This window comes from Seriola lalandi, unplaced genomic scaffold (assembly GCF_002814215.2).
Source record: "Seriola lalandi dorsalis isolate HSWRI2012SDOR001 ecotype SW California unplaced genomic scaffold, Sedor1 jcf7180002054532, whole genome shotgun sequence".
NCBI classification, from domain to species: Eukaryota; Metazoa; Chordata; class Actinopteri; order Carangiformes; family Carangidae; genus Seriola; species Seriola lalandi.
The window spans coordinates 143,785-164,256 of NW_019525085.1; the positions used below are offsets into that span (position 1 = coordinate 143,785).

The 20,472-nt window shown below is 44.0% G+C and overlaps 2 protein-coding genes and 1 long non-coding RNA gene across 4 annotated transcripts in view; 2 read left to right on the top strand and 1 right to left on the bottom strand.

Annotated features, from left to right (window-relative positions):
* LOC111661035 (uncharacterized) overlaps nt 1–4,252 on the top strand; it is a 9,246-nt gene extending 4,994 nt beyond the window's left edge. The window contains exon 3 of the mRNA XM_023414498.2: nt 95–4,252. Within this exon, the coding sequence (XP_023270266.1) occupies nt 95–142 (48 nt within the window). The 3' untranslated portion in view covers nt 143–4,252. The remainder of the gene's footprint in view (nt 1–94) is intronic.
* Nucleotides 4,253–7,392: 3,140 nt separating this feature from the next.
* On the bottom strand, nt 7,393–15,783 carry LOC111661036 (uncharacterized). Of its 2 annotated transcripts, none has more exons than XM_087176121.1 (4): nt 15,559–15,783; nt 12,326–14,868; nt 11,373–11,504; nt 7,393–10,512 (listed from the first exon to the last, which is right to left on the bottom strand). In XM_087176121.1, the coding sequence occupies exons 1-4, from the start codon at nt 15,649–15,651 to the stop codon at nt 8,247–8,249; spliced, it is 5,034 nt and encodes a 1,677-aa protein (XP_087032247.1). In that variant the 5' UTR covers nt 15,652–15,783; the 3' UTR covers nt 7,393–8,246. The 2 variants fall into 2 exon arrangements, with proteins under 2 accessions (XP_087032247.1, XP_087032246.1); XM_087176120.1 differs by having other exon boundaries at nt 11,373–11,507.
* A 780-nt stretch (nt 15,784–16,563) lies between these two features.
* On the top strand, nt 16,564–18,352 carry LOC111661051 (uncharacterized). Its single transcript, XR_002761191.2, has 3 exons — nt 16,564–16,714; nt 17,486–17,612; nt 18,110–18,352. It is a non-coding gene; the product is annotated as an uncharacterized LOC111661051 (long non-coding RNA).
* Nucleotides 18,353–20,472: the final 2,120 nt, after the last annotated feature.

Sequence of the window (20,472 nt, forward strand, 5' to 3'; positions counted from 1 at the left end):
CAATCCAACTCATCCATCCAGTTATACACATCACATTATCAAGACATTCACACACATTTCTCTCTCTGACTTCCTTTTTGTCTTTTTTCCTCAGCGGCCGCCCTCCGTCCCGACCGGCGAGGCGTTTCGATGGTTCTTCTAGCCGTCCCTCCACCAACAAGAGTTGTAGCCAGAAGCCAAACAGGAAGTCACTGTCACACATGGACAACAAATCTTAAGTCAACAAAGGACTAAAACTTCTTGAGATGAACCAAATGCTTTGCAACAGGATTACAATTTCACACTGTGTGGACCACAAGTTGGGACTACAGATCCCACCTCACCCGGAACAGGGAAGCAGCTAGGCGGACAGAGGACGAGGGGACAGTTTGGTCACAGGCGAGAGGAATCAGCCGATCAGCTCGATGGTTTTTCCTGAACTTGTTTTAAGGTAAATTTTAAAACAGCTCTTGAATAGAAACACACAGGTTGTTCAGATGCTAGCAAGCTACAGCTAACTCACTAGAAATGCTACCATTCTATCTTTAACCATATTAGCATCACAGAAGGCTACAGCTAGCAGGTTATTACAGTATTACAGTTATTCATTTTGACTATTCCATTATTTATTTGTTAATATTAAATTATTCAAATAGGTCTGTGGTGAGAGAAACAACTGACCAATCAGAAGTTTGTATTAAGAATAAAGACCTAGCAACAGACTGGGAGCCAGTGCCAAATCTTTACTTATACTCTATACTCTACTGTGTTTCGTCCAGCATGAGCTAGTGTTGTAACCCCGCTACAAGAACCGGGATCTTCAGCAGGAGCATTTCACTTGTACTCTGTAGCACCAGTGAATGTTAAACACCTTTTATCAGTTTCACATTCTCCAGGTAAACTTTCATTCATATAAGATCAGGTAAGATAAGGTTTTGAACCAAGAAAAGTAGCTTAAGGTGTCGTATCTGCAGCATTTCGATGTGTCAGATACAAATTTAATCAACATTTAAGTAAATATACGTATTTCACGAGACTCAGTACCGGCAGCTACTCAATACTTGATCAGGATGCCTCTACTAATTACCAGTTTCTGACTTGTAGACAACATTCACGTCAAAACCAGAGTCATAATTGTGACCGAGGAGCTAATTTTCCGAAAAACAGAGATGAACTTCAGCAAAAGTCCGTCAATAAAGGTGATAAAACCCAGATTTAATGGATAAAGTGTTAAAATGTCAATACACAGTATGATTCAGGAACATCTTGAGTTGCCGAAGGTGTGATGACTTGCGGGTCCTCAGCACGTTCTCTCCGACAACCTTCATCACGTGTGATCAAACTGTCCCCTCCTTCCTCCTCTTCCTCCTCCACCTCCTCTTAGCAAACCACTCCCCCATCGTAGCCAAACCAGGAAGATTCAGGCCTAAACCACAGAATCGATTTCAGTTTGACCAAAACCGGATGACGAGTTAACCTCAAAGGACAAACTTCACCGCAGAGGGAGTACGAACTGACCTCAGCAGGAAGTGATCCAGGACTGTTATTAAGGACTACAAGTTCACCGTAGTAGGACTACAATTACCACATCACTGTTATCTGTCTCTTCTGTCTACCTCCTCCTCAAGAACTTTAAAGGCACCTTGATTGATTTTTACTGGGCTGTGTTCATGCTGGTACGACACAATCTGTTTCTTAACTCTCGAGATGGTCCACAGCTGATCTGCTCCTCATATAATCTGGTGTTTAGATTTTCTTTTTTTTTATTTACTAGTTTACTTCACTGCCTAAAGGAGAAGTTAAACATCTGGATTTATTTTACCTGTCTGGATTTCACTGGAACGTTCTCAGGGCGCAGTCACACTTCCATTTGGTTTTTTATGAACTAAAGCAGACTGAAAAACACACTTTGTTGTATTTTTGTATTTGCATAAAAAGCGGCAGTGGAAGGTTTATCATTTCAGGGGGCAGTTTAACCTTGAACATTGGATCTCTATTGGCTCCTCCAGTCCCAAACATTCAGATTTGTAAAGTCTGTGTCTGTGAATTCCTCACCAAGACCTTGAAGAGAGTTCAGAACCAGTTTCTCTGTTCTTGTATCAGTGCAGGTTGTACCACATGACGACCAACATGAAACAACAGGAGAATCCACTTGCAGGTTTACAGCAGCGCGGGAACTCACCTGTGGAAACCTGTGGATTATCTGGGACGCTCTAAGGTTCTGAGCTGAACCCTGGGACTAAAGGGAATCAAACTGAACTGAAAGAGATCAGATCTTAATATTCCACACAAACAATACATGTCATTTCCAACAGGTCTGTGTGTCTGATTTTAAAATGACATACCAACATGTGTTTCCTTTTCAACATGTACAAAGACATTTTGTATAAATTTGTGCAGCGAATGCACAACTTTCTTGAGACGTCCTCGTAAAATGATTTTAAATATTAACGTGATGAATTTTGAGGAATCTGCCCAGACTCGATCTTTGTGGTCGGGCGTAACCGAACTGACAGCTGATCAAATGAGCAGCTGTAGATTTTAAATTCAGACTATTTTGTTAAGGCATTCTCCAGATTCTCATTCCTGGTGGACGTTGGCCACAGTGAGTCTATGGCTCGTGTTAGCTTTGCACTCTTTACACACTTTTGCAACAAGGACTTGAACCCTTTACTATACGTTCAGACCGAAAGTGGCAAGAATGTCAAACTGACCAGAAGTCAGAAATTCATTTTCTATGTGAGCCAGCGAGCAGCGGCGTGACTGTTGGCGGCACGTCTTGTGCGGTGTGGGCATTAGAAAAATTTGAAGTCCAGGCAACTGTATGGTAATGAGCTATGACATTGTTCAGCAGCAACCAATCAAAATGTAGAAGCGCTCTGCTCTAGAGAAACAGGAGGGAAGGAATTCCATGCTAAGTAGCATCATAGCATGCAAAACCGTGTTGATCTGAATCAGTTGTTAACGTTAACAACGCTAATTTAAGATTTTCATCTTGCAAACTTAGACCATACTAGTTGTCAGTTGGTAATAATATACTGACAAACTGCTGCAAGCTGCTATAACCAGGAAGTAGATGGTCTCCTCTGCAGTAAATCCTCTGAAGGAGGAGCAGCAAAGACAGTTGTAGCATTAAAATAGAGAATGTAAGTGAACAACAGCTGCTAGCAGAGACAACAAGGTCAGTAACACTGTCATTCATTATCATGTTGTATTCACCACTGGTGCCAATCAGGAGAGGCCGTGGGTGTGACCTCATCGTTTCCAAACGTCTCGGTTTCTGTCCGTCCAGACTACAACACAACCCAAGAGTTTTCAACCTAGAACGAGTCCAGCAGAGTTTCTAAAAGTCTGTTTTAGGCCCTTGAAAACTCCAGAGTCGTGTGGACAGCAGGAGTAAACGTAGCTAAAGAGACGTTTCTAAACTAAAGTGTAGTAGCGTAGACGTAGCCTCAGTTTGAAGGACAAAGCATTCCAAACAAACTTGCTAGAGGTGTATTTTATCTACGTTATCGACCTCAGAGCGCCCACGAACTTCAACAGCATCCTACGAGGGAAAAGCAGAGCGAATTCTCTTGCTCTCACTGCTTTCGGTCTGAACGTTCGGGTCCAGCTTCTCAAATATTGATGATTTTTTACATTCATCATTTAAATACTTCCCTCTGAGTCGGAACAAAAGTAAACACAGGAAGTAGCCATGTTTGCTAGCTGCATCGGGATTTAGATCCAGCGCAAGTTGTCTGCTGATTTAATCACAAAGCCCCCATCCACAGACCTTGTTGTAATGAGTTTTTCCTCATTGGTCTGTGGCTGTTTGGCATAAACTGGACGTAGTTTCTGGAAAGTTGGACTTTGCTGATGAGTTTGTCAAATGTAATTCATCGCTGCTCAAAGCAACACGGTTTTTGTTTCAGAAGAAAATGTCTTGACTATTATATGTCAAATATATTCACACACAATGTTCCATTAAATCTGGTTCATTCATGAATGAATCCTGATGACGTCTTTGATCCACTGACGATTCATCGTGTCAAACTTTGCACTCACGGACATGTTGGAAATATCCTTTTTGTTTTACTTTTATTTCTATTTGTTTGTTTCAGTTTTTGAGTATCATGAGGAAAATGTTCCTAAAATCAAACGTCCCCTTTTTCAGAGGGTGGGGCGATGAGGGAGGAGGGGGACGTTGGTTTTGTGTGTCTGTCCTCCTCCTCATGTATTCTGTCTCTGTGACCTCCTCGTGCTGAATTATAATAAAGCATTTCAAAGATTAGCTGCGAGTGTGTGACAGACACACAGCGGAGGAATATGGATGTCAGGTGATTGCATCATACAATACTGTGTGTGTGTGTGTGTGTGTGTGTGTGTGTGTGTGTGTGTGTGAGTGTGTGTGTGTGTGTGTGTGGGCTTGTCATCTCAGTAATGGTGTTGCTATCAGAGAGAGAGAGGGAGAGAAAGACAGAGAGGCTGGTTGTCCCTGACGACGGTGCGCCGTGTTGCCTGGCAACAGCGCTAACAATGGCCCACCACCAGTGTTCTAGAATGTGGGCGTGGCCTGAGAGAAAGAGAGCGAAGGAGGGTTGGTGGTGGCGGGGGGGCACTTTTCTCTCAGCAGAGATTAATCGTGACACAAACCGCTGTGACGTAAATGATTGATGTTTATCGACTGTGTCAGAAATCTGCAAATAAAGCTTCAATTAAATCAACAAACAAACAAGGTTCAGAAACAGAAACACGGCAGAGAGGAGTTTTATTTTCATATTTTCCTAATAATTTCTTCCAAAATGTAATTTGGTACTAATTATACTAATTATTAGTAATATGAAGACTGTTGAATTGGTACACTTTGAATTAATTAATTCCCATTAAGGATGAGTGTAACAGTCTTTCAGTCAGGAAAGGACTTCTCTGCAGACTATTGAACATATATAAAGAATTAACTTTTGAATAATAAATCAATAGCAAATTAAAAATTAGGGGATCAGTTTATTATGGAAATTTATATTTTTCTTATAATTAGTGTCATACAAACTTCTGTCTCGGAAAATATTGAAAAGTATGAATAAACAGATAAAACATTATATCATCTTTTCAGTTTAGTCGAGGAGACGAACCAGTTCGGACTAAATGTCGTTCGACCACGTCTAAAGACTCGAGTGTTTCGGTCGGGTCTGAGTGTGTTTGTGATCTCGACACAATGAATCGTACACGTGGTTAACGTTGTACATTTTCCAAGAGCGTCTCCTCGAAGACGTCGCACTCACAACTCGACGAACTTGGTTTGAAGTCACTCTGAAGTCCTCATAATTCTGGTGACCTCTTGCAGTGCCACAAGATTTAAATCCTCAGCTATTGTATTTTTGATCAAGACTCCCAAGTTTCACTTAGCAACCATTTTATCAGGTAGATGTTTGACTTAAAGTGCAGGACCCCCCCTTGGCCTGGATCTTTTGGTGTCTTCAGATTAGTCAGCTGCACATTCATTCATGCCGACAGTCTCCTGTTCTAACATCCCAAAGGTGTTCAACTGGATCCGGGGCTGGAGACTGTTGACGGTCCAAGGATTCAGACTCTGACTCCACCATCTGCACAAATGAAACACAAACTGTCCAGCTTTGGTGAGACTCAGGTTTCTGGTCTTTGGTGACAGGAAGCAGAACCTTACGTGGTCTTCTGTTGTTGTAGGTCGGACGTGTTGTTCACACTGAAGCTTCTCTGCTCAGCACAGTTATAAAGAGTGGTTATCTGAGTGACTGCAGCTTGTCCATCCTCCTGACCTCTGGTCACCACAGAGCTGCTGCCCATTGGTATTTGTCTGACGTCTAATTTTTCAGGGTCAGTTTTTGCTTCTTTCCTTTTGTCGCCTTTTTCTAATTTTCTCCTCAATTATAATTTTTATACTTTTCTCTTTCCAACCTCCTGTCTCTGTCTCGTCCTCCACCCAGAGTCAGGACTTGGCGCTGATCCACCACAGACTGTGTGTGTTTAACAGCCATTTAATCGGACCCTGATAGTCTTAATTAGTGTGGGAAAGGCGCTCTGTTGCTCCCCCGAGACTCATTATCCCTCCTCGTTCTCTTCCTGCGTGGGCGAGAGGAGGAGGAGACAGACGCAGGAGGCGACACAGTGAAGGACGTGGAGTTGGAAAGAGGAAGAAGAGGGGAAGTGAGGAAGGAGTGAGGAGGAGGAGGAGTAGGAACGAAGTGAAGGTTCTTCTGGCTCCATCTGGTGGTGAGAAACATCAACTGCATTTCAAATCCTGAACTTCAAGTGTTTCCAATTAAAAACAGCTGATTCTCCACAGTTATGTTTAAATTGTTCATAAAAACAAGGTCTTGAAAAATCCTAAAAATACAGAATTCAGTTTCCTTAAATAAAAGCCTTAGGATGTCTTAAAGTCTTAAATTTCATTTAAACAGATCTTAAATATCTTCGGTGTTAAATGTTTTTATACTCAGTTGTGTGGTGTTGGGAGATGTTTTAATTTTAATAAAAACTTTAATGAATAACTCTTAATTGGTTAATTCATTTATTCAAGTTATGTCACTTATCTGAGCCAAGGTATCACTAATTCAATTAATCATGATAAATTACTTGTCCACGTTGCTCGTCCAGCAGACTTTGTCCCGTGTGATGGTGAAACAAGAATTCAATTTTATTCTATCTGGTATTAAAAAGTCTTAATGAATCTAATGAACTCTATAACAGATAACGTTGCTTTTTTTAATGTTGGATAACAGAGATATGGATCTTTAAATGTGATTGCAGATTGATTTGATACAGGAAATACGGAATATTTAAGGTATTCAATGCTTATACCAGTGTCTGAATCCATCAGTTTGGTGTTTTATTATTTTTATTAGCTCATAAATTCAGGTGTTAATCTTTCACACTTCATAATAAGCCATAAAGCCTAGAGTTTCAAACGTTAGTAAATGGTTAATAAACTGATTAAAGCTGCAACTGACGATTCTTTTCACGACCAGTTAATCGATTCATCGAGAACAAATGTTTTGTTTTGTCAGAAACATTCAGTTTAAGATGAATAAAACCAGCTGATATTCACATTTGAAGAGCAGGAACAAATGGATTTCTGGCTTTTATCAATATTTAACTGATAATGAAAATTCTTGCTCCTTTATTAATTAACTAATCGTTAAGCTCCAGGTCGATATTCTGTGGGGTGATGATAGTGTCGACCTAATGACCTCGAAACCAAAGAGTTAGAGAGCTACAGGAAGTTCTCACAACATGGCAACCAACACTTATTAAAGATGAATTATTGATTTACTATCCAATACTAAACCATTAGTAACAACTTATAAAGATTGGCTAATTAGAAAACGGCACCTTGTCGTTAGTTGTTTCGCGTGGCTTCGAGTTTCCAGAGATTCAAGGAACAAAAACAGCGTCTCACTCTGAGAAAACCTTTATTCAAGATTCTTCAACCCGTGAGGTTTTTCCTACAGAACATGTAAACACACATATTCACTCATTTATTACATGATGAGCAGACCGGGATGACGCTGCAGCCGTGTCTCATTATTGAAGGATTTTCTAAAAGTGACGTCCAAATGTTTCCATTATTTTTTTTTTTATGTTAGAAAATGTTGCTTTTTCACTTCATCCATAAATTCTTATATTTATTTCACTTTTACTTCGATTTCCATTTGATTTCAGACTACAGCTACTGTTTTATACAACATGTGACCCAGTTGTGATTAACAGACGGGGGCGGGGCTTAATGTTTCCCCAGAGACGGGTTAAAAAAATGGCAGGAGACTCCACCTTTAATGTTTGTCTGAAGGCGGGCTTAAACATTTTCATGTGACTTGTGCATCAGCGGGGGCTGGAACCAATCAATTATCAATAATCATCATAACCAGGATATCGACAAATTAACTCTAGTTTATAAATCAAGACTAAATCTTTACCTCTCCCCTCTATCGCAAACAAAAATGGTGGAAATGGTAATTAATATTGTAAATCATTATTATCATGACAATTTTTTTTAAATCAATATTTGTATCAAATATATTGATCCAAGTTTCTCAGTGTCCCAGCCCCAGGAAAACAAATCACATGTAAAAACAATTTGCTGTCAGTGGTTCAAACTTAACTTTTGGGATGAAACAGGCAGTAAGGGGTTAAATTTTAAATCAACACAATTTATCTTAAACAATTAAACAAAAAATAGCAACAGAGATAAAAATCGAGTGTTCGTCCTTTGAGTCTTCAACACTTAAATCTCTTTTCATGAGTGTGTCCTATGTGTGTGTGTGTGCGGCCCAAACTCCGCTCGCCGAACGTTCGTCAATGGGCGACCGCGAGTCTGAACGAGTGTCAGCGCCGGAGTTCCACTGGTTCTCAACGGACCCGGGGAAAGACGTGATGCGATTGTCTGCGTGGAGCTGGAAGTCTCTCCGAGAGCTTTTCGAGCGAGCGTCAATGGGGGCGTTATGTTTGGAGCGGGCATCAACGGGGAACTGTGAGTTGGAGCTGGGGTCAAAGTGGTTGTGATGTTTTGAGTCAGAGTGGCGAAGGTCTGAGCGGGAGTCAACAGTAGGTTCGGCTCGAGAACTGCACTTCCTGTGTGCAGTGTGGAAGGTGGAGGAGGGGGGTAAGGCTGTGTGGTTGGAGTGTCCATCAATCATAGTGGTGACAAAGCGAGAAGAATGCAGGTTAGCCGACTGCGGAGGACTTCTACGATGCAAATCAATAGGTGGCGGGTGACCACCGGGCGATCGATCCCCGTGATTGATTATTGATGATGGCGTGCCATCGGCCAGTCCTTCTGAAGCTGCACTGGAAGAGTGGAGATCAACAGTAGATTTGGGACTTCTAGGATGCAAGTCAACGGGTGTCAACCTGCCACTGGGAGCTGCTGTTGACACCGAGTTCAGTCTCAGCTTTTGTGACAGGTTCTCTCTTTTATTGGAAGAGTGCGAGTCAATGGGTGAGAAGGGATTCTGAGTCCTGGATTCGAGGGACGAACCCGAAACAGCAGGTGACGTGACGTTAGAAGTGACTCCTGAGAAAACACCACTACCTGCCGGCGTGCCTCCAGCACAAACACTGCTGGAAAGATGGAGGTCAACGGGTGCTACCTGACAGGAATTCATTAAAGTCTCATTCCTGCAACCTCCGGAGGTAGAGTCAGTGCGCGCTCGTTTCTCTTTGGACCAGCCGGTATCAGCTGAATGGAAATCAATGGCAGATAAAGAATTCACAGGATGTAAGTTAATGGGTGAAGATCCGACACCACAGGAAGGTGTTTCCTTTGTGCTTTCACGACAGGAATGTAACTTTGAAGAATGAAGAGAATTCAAGAAATCCAGATGTGGAGTGGTATTTTCAGACCCAGAAGATGAGTGGATATCAATGGGGGGTTTGTGACTTATGGAATGGATCTCAGTGGTTAATGCTCGGACTTTAGGAGAGTCAATAGGTGCTAAATGAAAGGAAGGATGCAGGTCAGTGCTAACGCTGCTAGCAGACGCCAAAGCGCTCTTTAAATGTTTCTTCAGCGTTGAAATGGGAGGGATGACCTGGTGATCTTTGGGCGGATCGGGAGACAAACGGGAGTCGACGGGATTTGAATTGAGGTCAACGGGATTATTTACACCAACTGGGTCAACGTCGATGGAGGCATGAGGTGAGTGGAGGCCAGCGGGCGACCGGTGTGGACTCCCAGCGTCTTTGTGTTTTAATGGTGGTGGCGTGTTTCTGTTGTGTGACCGGACAGGACTGGCCTTTTTTAGGAGTGGAGGGATGTCCACGCCCTCGTGTCTGACTCCGCCCTCCTTCAGCTGCTGAAGAGAAGGCGGCGGCGGGGGCGTGGAGGTACGACAGTCCGACCGCTGATTTTGTTCTCGCTCCACAGGCAAATCGGCATCGGGACGTCTCGTCTCAGCCAACCAGTCGCCCTGATTGGAACGAGCCTGAAGACATTTTCTTCTGGTGTCGGGGGAGGAACTAAAGTTCGAAGACGAGTCACGTTTAGGAACAGCAATTTCCTTCAGGTCATTTAGGATGGTTGCTAGCAGACAGCTGTCAGAGGTTGTAACGGCGGCAGAGTCTTTGTCTCCTGGCCGCCGAGCGTCCGCACTCGTTGCCTCTCTTGGATGATTATCAATGGTCGTCTTCGTGTCGTCCTTTCTGATTGATCCATGTAAGTTCGAGGACAGCCCTCTATCATCACTCCACACCAGCAGTGAATCACTCTCTTCGATATTTTCCACGTCCACGTCATCGCTGTTGTCGCTGTTATCGATCGCGATGGGACCCGATTGGCCCGCTGGCTCCGTCTCCGACCCGTCAGATCCCCGGTCTAGGATGTCAACGGGAAGCTCGCCAATTTCACCTTCCAAGGCCCCGCCTACGCCGGCAGAATGCACCAACGGGAGAGGAGGGAGGTCGGAGAAGTCGACGGTCTGCTGGCTGCTGAGCGGACTGCTGCTGCCGCTGCTGATGTTTTTGTTGTTGAGGTCGTCGTGGCTGCTGTCGCTGTCGAGGGTGATGATGACTGGAGAACTGAGAGGAAGAAAGAGAGTGTCAATAAAGTTTAATGACCTTGAATCTCAGACAGGAACAGAGTTATGCAGCCTCTTGATGAATAAACTCTAACTGTAAAAAAACCTCGTCCCTGCTGATAGTTTACTCTGAGTGGAGATTTATCTTTACAGATTTTTAAATCTAAACATTTCATTTCATTAAATAAATGAAATTCTTGGCAGCAACTAACCACAAAAGAAAAAAGACAATGATGAAAAAAACTGAATTGATTTATAACTGATTAATTTGACCATTTGTAACCACCAAATGTTTTATAATGGACTAAAACATTTTTTTATTACAGGGAATTACAGCCCTCAGACATTTTTAATCGGCCAATCAGAAGGAAGTATTAATAATAATAAACTATTTATAAAGCACTTTTCATACAAGAGATGTAGCTCAAAGTGCTTTACAATAAAAAAATAAAAAATAAAGTAGTGCAATAAAATAAGGACAATGAAAACAGACAGTAGATGATAAAATAAGTAAATGGGAATAAAAACAGAAACCATATTCAACAATAATAAAAACTGTAACAACTGAGTTATCAGTCATTTTTCACCAAATAATAATCTACTAAAAAATTGCCCTTTAATTAGTTCATTTGTTACAACAGCTGTTGTTCTTCTTGTTGATGGGACTAATGGTGACAGGCCGCCCCCTGTTGGCTGGTTTTACAACTGCAGGGAGTTTAAACTCAACAGGAAATCATGATATTTGTTTAAATGGTTGATTTTAATTCAGTAATTACAAGCTGTTCAATAGTTTCCACCACGTTCACGTTGTAATTAAATAAAAATACTTTTTAGCAGTTAATTCGACCACGTGGCTGCTACCTGTTGTGTGGCATCTTTCGGTGGCGTTTCCTGCGGCGTTTGCGGGCGGGAGGTTGTGCGGCGTCGGACATGATGGTGCCCTCGTAGATGATCTCCACGCTCGGACTCCGGTCTTCTCTGGACCTCCTGCCGCTGCTGGACCACAGACACACAGACAGACAGGAAATGAGGGTTAAAACGTGGATTTTAACCCGGGACAATTCCACGTTGATGAGATCTGACTTCTTTAAACAGCAATACAGTTCAACAGCATCACAACCTCCATCCTCCAAACTGATCCTTCAGCTCAAACAACAGTTTCAACACAAACTGAAACTAAACATCTGAGAAACAATGAATTCTGGGACGTGGGGATAATTGTATCTGAGGAGTCCCACGATGATAACAGTCTTCCTGTTTCCTGGAGAAACCGTGGAAATCGAAACGCAAACCACGACCATGTTTTCTGGGACTGTTGGAGACGGATGCACAAAGCATCTTTCAAATGTGAAATCTGTCTAAAATAAATAAGAGTTAGTAATTATAATATTTTGGATAAGAAAAGAGATAAATATTTACTGAACAACTACCGGTGGCTGGTAAAAAGACTCTTAGCAGGAAAACCCAACTGTAAATGTGTGGATGGAAAATACAGCAGACATTTATAAAATGTCAATCAAACTGGAACAACTGGATTAACTATGTCACACCCAATAACCCTGATTCTATTTTCACAAATCCATAATTTTATTCCAGAGAAAAGATCCCTCCCTTTGTGTTCAAGCTTCTTTTTCTTTGTTTCTTTTTCTTTCTTATAAACTTCATAAACATTTAGTAACACAAAGGAAACAAAAAACAAACAAAAAAACAAAATAACCCCCCAAAAAAGAAAAAAAACAATATATATATTAATAACAAACAAACAAACAAAATGAAAAAGAGAAACAAACAAAAACAGGAAGTGTCGCTCTCACCTCTCTCCACAGTAACTACTCTCCCTCCTGTGTCTCTCCCGTTTCCTCCCTCCCTCTCTCTCCCTCCTCCTCCTCCTCCTCTCCTTCTCCCCCCTCTCCCTCCTCTTCTCCTTGCGGTGGCTGCTGCTCGGCCTCCAGGTCGGGTCCTTGTCGTTGCTGTCCAGGTGGCGGCTCTTGTACTTCCTCTTCCCACCGGGTTTTTCTCTGTGGTGAGTGTCGCCGGGGGAGAGCGAGGGCGTCGGCGGCGTCTGCGGTGGTGGTGAGGTCGGCGGCTGTGGGGAGGAGCAGAGGGGTGAGGAGGAGGAAGAGCAGGAGCGCGAGGAGACAGAGGAGGTAAAGGGGGAGCAGTGGTACTCCCAGCTGGAGTCGGGCGGGCTGGGCGGCAGCGGTGAACCGGACTCAACGCTGGAGTAAAACGGCGAGGGAGAGTGGGAGCGGCGGTGCATCATGGCGGGATAGATGGATCGGTTTGGGTTGTACAAGGTACCACTCCTCTCCCGCCCTTTCCTCCTCTTCTTCCTCCTCCTCTTCTCCCTCACCACCTCACTACCACACTGCTTCCTGTCTCTCCAGCTCTCCGGCCGCTGCTCGCTCGGGCTGAGCGTGCACACGGACTCCCGGCTTCGTCCCGAGCTCACCGACCAGGAGCGTGCACGTGAGCGACGCCCACCCGCCTCGCCGTCTTTCTCCTTCGGCTTGTCGTTCTGCTCCTCTAGGTAGGCGCCAGATGTGGAGGGAGGGATTGTAGGTAGGTACGAAAGAGGAGGGGTGGTGGAGGGGAGGGGCGGAGCATCCTCAACCATCTTTTCCTCCTCTCTCTCCTTCTCCTCCTCCTCCTCGGTGTCGGAGGAGAGCTGCACCAGCTCCGGCGTCCGCTCTGCGATCGGCTTCTTGTATCCAACGATCAGACACTCCTCCTCCCCCTCCTCCTCCCGCTTCTCTCCCGCGTCCTTATTGGCTGGCTTGTGTGTGTCGGGGCTGAATGACAGTGAGGAAAGTGAACATGACGGCTCGGCAGTGGAGTAGGAGGGGCCCGGCGTTTCGTCGTCCCAGGCAGACAGGCTAAGGCTACTTCCTGTTTGAATGACATCATCGTAAGTGCTCCCCGCTCTCCCTTGCAGCCTCTCCTCTGACATTCCCCCCGCCCGGCTCTCCTCCTCCTCGCCCTCTGATATGGCGATGACGGAGCTGCTGTCAGACGGGCTGCTCGTCCCATCTAGCTCCATGGCCGTGGCGGGCGGCTCATACACCGCCTGCAGGTCATAGTTTTCCAGGCTGAGCGGCGAGCGGGCGAAGCTGACCAGCTCGTGCAGGAAGTGGTCGGTGCGAGCCAACAAGAACGGCCGCAGCTCTTCTTCTATGGTGGGCGTGTCCTCCAAGCCGTGGCGGGCCAGCCGTGCCATGATGATGCGTTGGACGATGTCGACCAGCGTACCGTGAGCACCATACAACACCGTGAGCTCCCGCCGTAGCCAGGGGCGGAGTCTGTTCAGGTGGGCTGGGTTGCGACGGAAGCTCTCTGCTGTGATGTCACGATGCTGCGCCTGGTTACCGCTGACCCCGGCAACACCGCGGACCCGTATGCCACAGCGGTAGAGCGCGCGGCGGAAGGCCACAGTCTCTCTCTCCCTCAACCGCCGCACAGTTCCACCTTCTCGCTGCAGCCGCTGCCTCGCCGCCAGACGGGTCATCAGCCGCCGTGACGCCCGGTCGTTGGGGGCGACTGACACTGCCCCCCCAAGGCCCGTCAGTCCCTCAAATATCACGCCGCGCTCCGCCAGATCTGCCCCTCCCCTCATCCTCTGCTGCTCCAGGTCTTCCCCCTCCCCACTGTCCTCAGCGACCATGGGAGACAAAGCGGGATGGTGAGGAAGAGGGGGGAGAGGAGGAGAGTCCAGGTACCATTCCCACACCCCCGTCCTCTCCCCCGTCCTCCTGCTCCCCCCTCCTCTCCCTCCCCTCTCCCTCCTCCGCCTCCTCGTCGTCGTTGTCTCTCCGCCGTCTGTTGCCCTGTGCCTCCTCAGCATCAACCGCATCTGGTGGTCGCTCCTCGCCGCCGACGCCATTGCGGCCACCATTGCCACAGTGGCGGCCACGCTGCTGTTGGCGGGCGCCGGCCGCAGCGTGTACTCCTTGAAGTCGTCCTCGGCACGGACCGAGTGCAGGATGGAGGCGAAGGGCTGCTTGCAGAGCGGACACTCTGCCTTGTTGTGCGACCACTCCTGGATGCAGGGGAAGCAGAAGCGGTGCAGGCAGCGGTCCAGGTACGCCAGGTTGTTGAAGCGGTCCAGACAGATGGGGCACTTGGAGTCAGGTGATGCCTCCTCTGCCGCCACCACCGTCCTCGCCGAGGCCGAGGACGTGGGCGGAGAGGAGGCGGTGGCAGCAGTGGTCGAGGTGTTACTGGTGTTTTTCCTCCGGCTGCTGCTGCGACCGCCGGTCTCTCGACTCCGCTCCTCCTCCTCAGCCGGCTGACCGCCTCCCGCTGCACCTGCACCATCACGACGGCGCACACGCAGTTTCATGCGTGTGGGCGCCATCACCTGAACACAGAGAACAGACAGTGAGATACTTTCAGGGTCATGTGATCACTCCTCAATTTCTGTGTGTTATTCTAACAGTCTAGTCACATTGGTGTCACATTGTGACTGTGTTTCTCCCAGACAGATCATATATAAGATGAACTAAAGAAACCAGAAGCAGCTGAAGGTCTTTAAATGTTGTTTGTATTTTTGTTTGTCTTCTTCTGTTGTGTTTGAACAACCTCAGACCTTCAGCTGTTCAATAAAAACTACACCTGGTGAAGGCAAAGCAGCTGTCTCAGGTTACTTTCATAGAATGATGCTTCAGTTTACATCATCAGTTAGTTTTTCAGTGGTAGAGCAACAACAAAAGCTAACACAGAGCTAAGCTACATTCACCCTTCTTCTTTCTACTTCACCATTACAAAAACACAATCCTCGGGAGAGAACGACGCTGCACATCTAACATTTTAGCTGCTACTAGCCTAGCATGCTAACGCCAGCGAGCAGAGCTGCAATAGCATTTATCGAGCCGGCAGTCTCAGATATCCTCCTCTCCGCTCGCTTCAGACACGTTTATCAGTCTTCTATCTAACGGCTTGGACCGGTGGCAACCGCCGGTAAACGCTCGTCACACTGCAGTAGAAAACGACAAACACAAAAACGTTCCTTCTAGCTTGTTAGCATGCTAACGAGGTTAGCTCTCCGTACCTGAGCAGAAGTAGACTCCCCGGGTCGCTCCGGGAGCTTCTCATCCGGGTTTTTTCTCCTCCTCCCGGCAGAATTCCGCAACGTGAGCGGCATCCGCCGTCGGCAAGGTTATCAGTCTCCCGGGCTCCGTTGCTCTGATCCGTTCAGACCTAAACTCCGGTTAGATACGGAGACATTTGTGTCGGTCGTTTTTGTCCGAAAGCACAGCTACTCACAACTGGAATGAGAAAGATGCCGCGGTGTATGATGGGAAATGGAACGTAATAATTTTTCTTGAACCAAAGATCGCAAATAAAGAAGATGACTCATTGAAACCACAACAGACGAACCGTGGGTCCACATTTTGTCTTAATAAATCATTATTTTGACTAAAACCACCATTTGTGTTTCTTGTTGCATTACTCTGGATTAGTCATAGTCACCTCTGGTTTATATATAAGTAGGCCCAGCGTGTTTTATTGGCGTAAGAAAGGCAGCGTGAGCCTGAATTTACTTGTTCTTTGCCAATTCCATTAAAACACAAGAAAATACATGTGGAGACTATGGGGTATTTAGATCTAGACCATCAGAAAATGGAAACAAATTAAGTACAAATACCTTAGGATTGTACTTGAGTACTTTGTTACTCTCCATTACTGCTCAACACTGACTCATAGCTCAGCCTATGCCCATGCCAATCCTATGTGTGAGTGCGTGTGGTTCCAGGAAAAGGAAGCAGAGTAAGACATTGTCTTTCTGATTTTTCGCTACGATCGTAACGGTTGTGTTTTCAGTGCTGCCTCCTAACGGTCCGAGTGCAGAACATCCATCTACCCCGAGAGAGCAGCCAGGTAAAACTGTCTGTTTTACGTCATGTTTTACACAAAGTTTTGTAAATTAACCAGGAGAGGAAACGTGTTAAAGAAGATCTTTGAAAGGCTGTAATCTATTATTTTAATATAAAGTCAGTCGTTTAAACTGCCGACAACACTCCGAAACACAAGATGGCGCTAATGTCCGTTAAACGGTGGCGAAGCAACAACCGCTAAACTCATAAAGAAGAGGATGAAGTACGCGGTGTAAACAAACAGAATCGGTGTTTCGGCGGGTAGAATCTGGATTAAATGAGAAGATGGAGACATTAAGTAGACGGGGACTGGACAGGATCTACTCTGTGGTACTTTAATTACACCCGGTTTCAGTCAAATGTTGCTCTAGGGGACTGGAAAGGCTGTGTTAAAGTAGCTGCTAACGGCTAGCTAGCAACCAGTTAGCAACTAGTTAGCAACCAGCTATAAAATGGAAAGCTTAAAATAAAGATTAGATGATGAATTAGTGATATTAGCTGGCGAAATGGTAATAAGATGCACATTGATTATGAAAATATAATAATGATGATAATAACAATAAAGGTAAACTTTATAGGATAAAGCCTCTAAATAAAAAGACAGCAAAAGTAATGTCATAATAAATAATGAAATAAATTGAGAATCTATTTGCAGACAATTATGTTGGTTCTGAAATGGGATATGATAAATTGAAATGAGATTTTAGTTAAATATGATGGTATTAAAGATGAATAACAACCACCAATTCTGGCACTTGTGTGTAGATCTGCAACAATGAATCGATTAGACGATCAAAAGGGAACTTATCAGCAGCTGTTTTGATAAGCAATTGAATGTTATGAGTCATTTTTCCAGCAAATGAGCCAAACATTTGTTGAGTCTAGATTCTTAAACAATAAACAAAACAAAAAACAAGTTTCTAAATAGAAAACATCTTTCTATTCAAGTAATATTTTATATAAATCTCTTAAACCTGAATTTAAGCTGAAAACAGTTTTCAGTTCTAGCTATTTTAAATACGGTTGTGTGGATGTGTTGGTGTGTTCATGTATGTTCACTGTAGTAGCAGCTGAAACACGTCTTTGTTTCTCGTCTTTCAGGTCTTCCTGGCGGTCGTGGTCTTGTCCTGGTCTTACGTGATCTACGCCAGCAGGATCGCAGCTCATTGGCTGCTGGAGAAGAGGACCACCGCCCTCCAGGAAGACTGACACCGGAGCGTCAGTTCACGTCAGTGTTTATGCACAAACTACACACAGTTGTGGGTTAGACGGGTTTAAACCTGTGTCACCTGAACGTCACTAGAGGTCACTGTGTCTGAGGTTGAACTGAAACCTGCTGCTCACCTGGTTTCAGAATAAGAGCTCACATCATCATTAATTCATCGTAAATGTCAGATTAATGTAAATAAAACAACATCAATCAAATGTGTTAGTTGATGAGTGTAAGGAGGACAATGTTCCACCAGTTGTTTTTCTCTTTATCACCATTTTCCAAGTGAAGGAACAGTTTTGTTTTTCAGACTGACTCGGCAGGTTCAGTCAGTTTATAGCAGAAAAACCAGCTCAAGTAAAAACAAAGGAAAACATTCAGCTTGTCAGTAGATCACAAAGTAAATGTGCTAAACATGACGTTACCTTACACATATGTTATTTATTTTATTAATTTGACAAATATTTATTTAGTGCCAGATTGACTGAACGAATATTCTGTTTTTTTGTTTTTAGATTTTTCAAAACTCTGTTTCCTGTCCGTCGTCCTGCTCTGGGATCAGCTGATGGACCAGTTAAACCCAACCTGCTACAGACCTGACCGACAGAGACCTACAGAGACCTACAGAGACCTACATAAACCTGTAGAGACCTGTAGAGACCTACAGAGACCTGTAGAGACCTACAGAGACCTGTAGAAACCTACATAGACCTGTAGAGACCTACAGAGACCTACAGAAACCTGTAGAGACCTACAGAGACCTACATAGACCTGTAGAGACCTGTTGAAACCTACATAGACCTGTAGAGACCTACAGAGACCTACATAGACCTACAGAGACCTACAGAGACCTACATAGACCTGTAGAGACCTACAGAGACCTACATAGACCTGTAGAGACCTGTAGAGACCTACATAGACCTGTAGAGACCTACAGAGACCTACATAGACCTGTAGAGACCTACAGAGACCTACATAGACCTGTAGAGACCTGTAGAAACCTACATAGACCTGTAGAGACCTACAGAGACCTACAGAGACCTACAGAAACCTGTAGAGACCTACAGAGACCTCCTCAGACCTCCTCAGCTCCTCACTGAGTCTTCTGTATGTGGAATAAAAGGGGCTCTGTGATATTTATTGAACCTGCTCAGACCTGCTGTAGTAATTCCTACAGCTAAATCCATTATATTGATAATAAATCACTTCTGTCATTTTCATTGATTTCAGCCTCTGATGTGAGTCTTTGCTGGTTTTCTGACTGAACGTAAACAGAACCTGTGAGGGACATTTTTCACTATTTATTTTCATTATTTTTTAATAATTAATGAATCAATCGAGAAAATAATCTGCAGATCATTTGACAATGAAAATAATCTTAAATTGCAGCTTTAAAATCCACATATTGTCAAATATGTTGCAGTAAAATAATAAACAAACAACCCGTATGTGAAATATTAATGTAGGTCCAGTGTCACTTGATGGTTTTTATTGTGACATCACAGTGTCTCAAAACACAAGAGAAAATAATTTAAAATATATAATAACAACATTCCTTATTCAAACAACATTAATTATGAATAATAAGTAACAATAATTATCATACAGATTTACTGAATTCAATTTAACTCATTTTCACTTTCTGATATATGTTATTACCATGGTTACCGAATGATCCTACATAAATATGTTGCTTAGCTTAGCTTAGCATAAAAACTGGAAACAGGGACAAGTTCACTGATTAACATGTTTTATCTCATTTATTTAATCTGTATAAAAACAAAAGACATGGAGGTTGTTGTTTGTCTTTTTACCTTTAAACAGACATGAGCTAGGCTAGCTGTTTCCAGTGTTAATGCTAAGCTAGGTATCATCTTTTTCTGTCCTTCATGAATCCAGAACTCTGTGTTTTCTGTTCCAGGATGTTGGAATAGAAGAGAAAAACTTAGTTTAGTTTTTCATTTGTGTTTAAATCTGAAGTTTGTCAGGATTTGTTTTTAACGTGGACATGAAAACGTTCAGTGAGACAGAAGAGACGAGAGTCTCCAGGTTTATGTCAGAGATTCAATTTAAACAAAACCATATGAATGGAAACGCACATCAGCTCATTGTAAGTGTGTGTGTGTGTGTTCGTCTGATGTATTCAGTAACTAAAGGCTCTGACACACACACACACACACAGTGTTATTTTATAATGATGTGTTTGATGTGTGTGTCCTCAGATATGTAAATGCTCTCAACAGAATGGGTGACTGAGAGAGGGCGAGCGAGCAAAAGATAGAATGAGAGAGAGAGGAGAGGCTCTTTAGGTGAGTACTCATTCTATTAACAAATCCACTTCAAACACACACACACACACACACACACACACGTGTTATCTCATCTGTAATTAAAAACCAGGCTGTTGTCCGTCCTTCTTCTTCTGTGTCCTCTCGCTGTGTTCGGGGCCCCGGGGGCCTCTTGTTTTCAGGGTGGGAGGGGTCTGCAGATAAAAACAATCCGGGCTGGTTCAGAAAATTGTGGGAGAAAGTTGAACAGAAACTTCTGATTTAACCTGAATGTTGTGGTTTGAGTCCTAATGAAATACAACATGTTTCCTGCTCGACGTCTGACTGGTGCTGAAAGTCCAAATAAAAATACACAATCGATCTGTTTGGATTTATTATTAAAGATTGTTTGTTTGTTTGTTTATGATGTTACCGTCTAATGTGTTTAAAAATGTTTTGGAGTTATAGAAATGGCGTCCAAACTGCAAACGATGAATGAAAATAAACGGAGATCGTTCTGTGTTGTTATTCTCAAGGCGGATGTTTTCACTCCGGCTTATATTGGGATTTTTTTCCTTTTAATAGATTAACTTTATTAACTTTAACTTTAA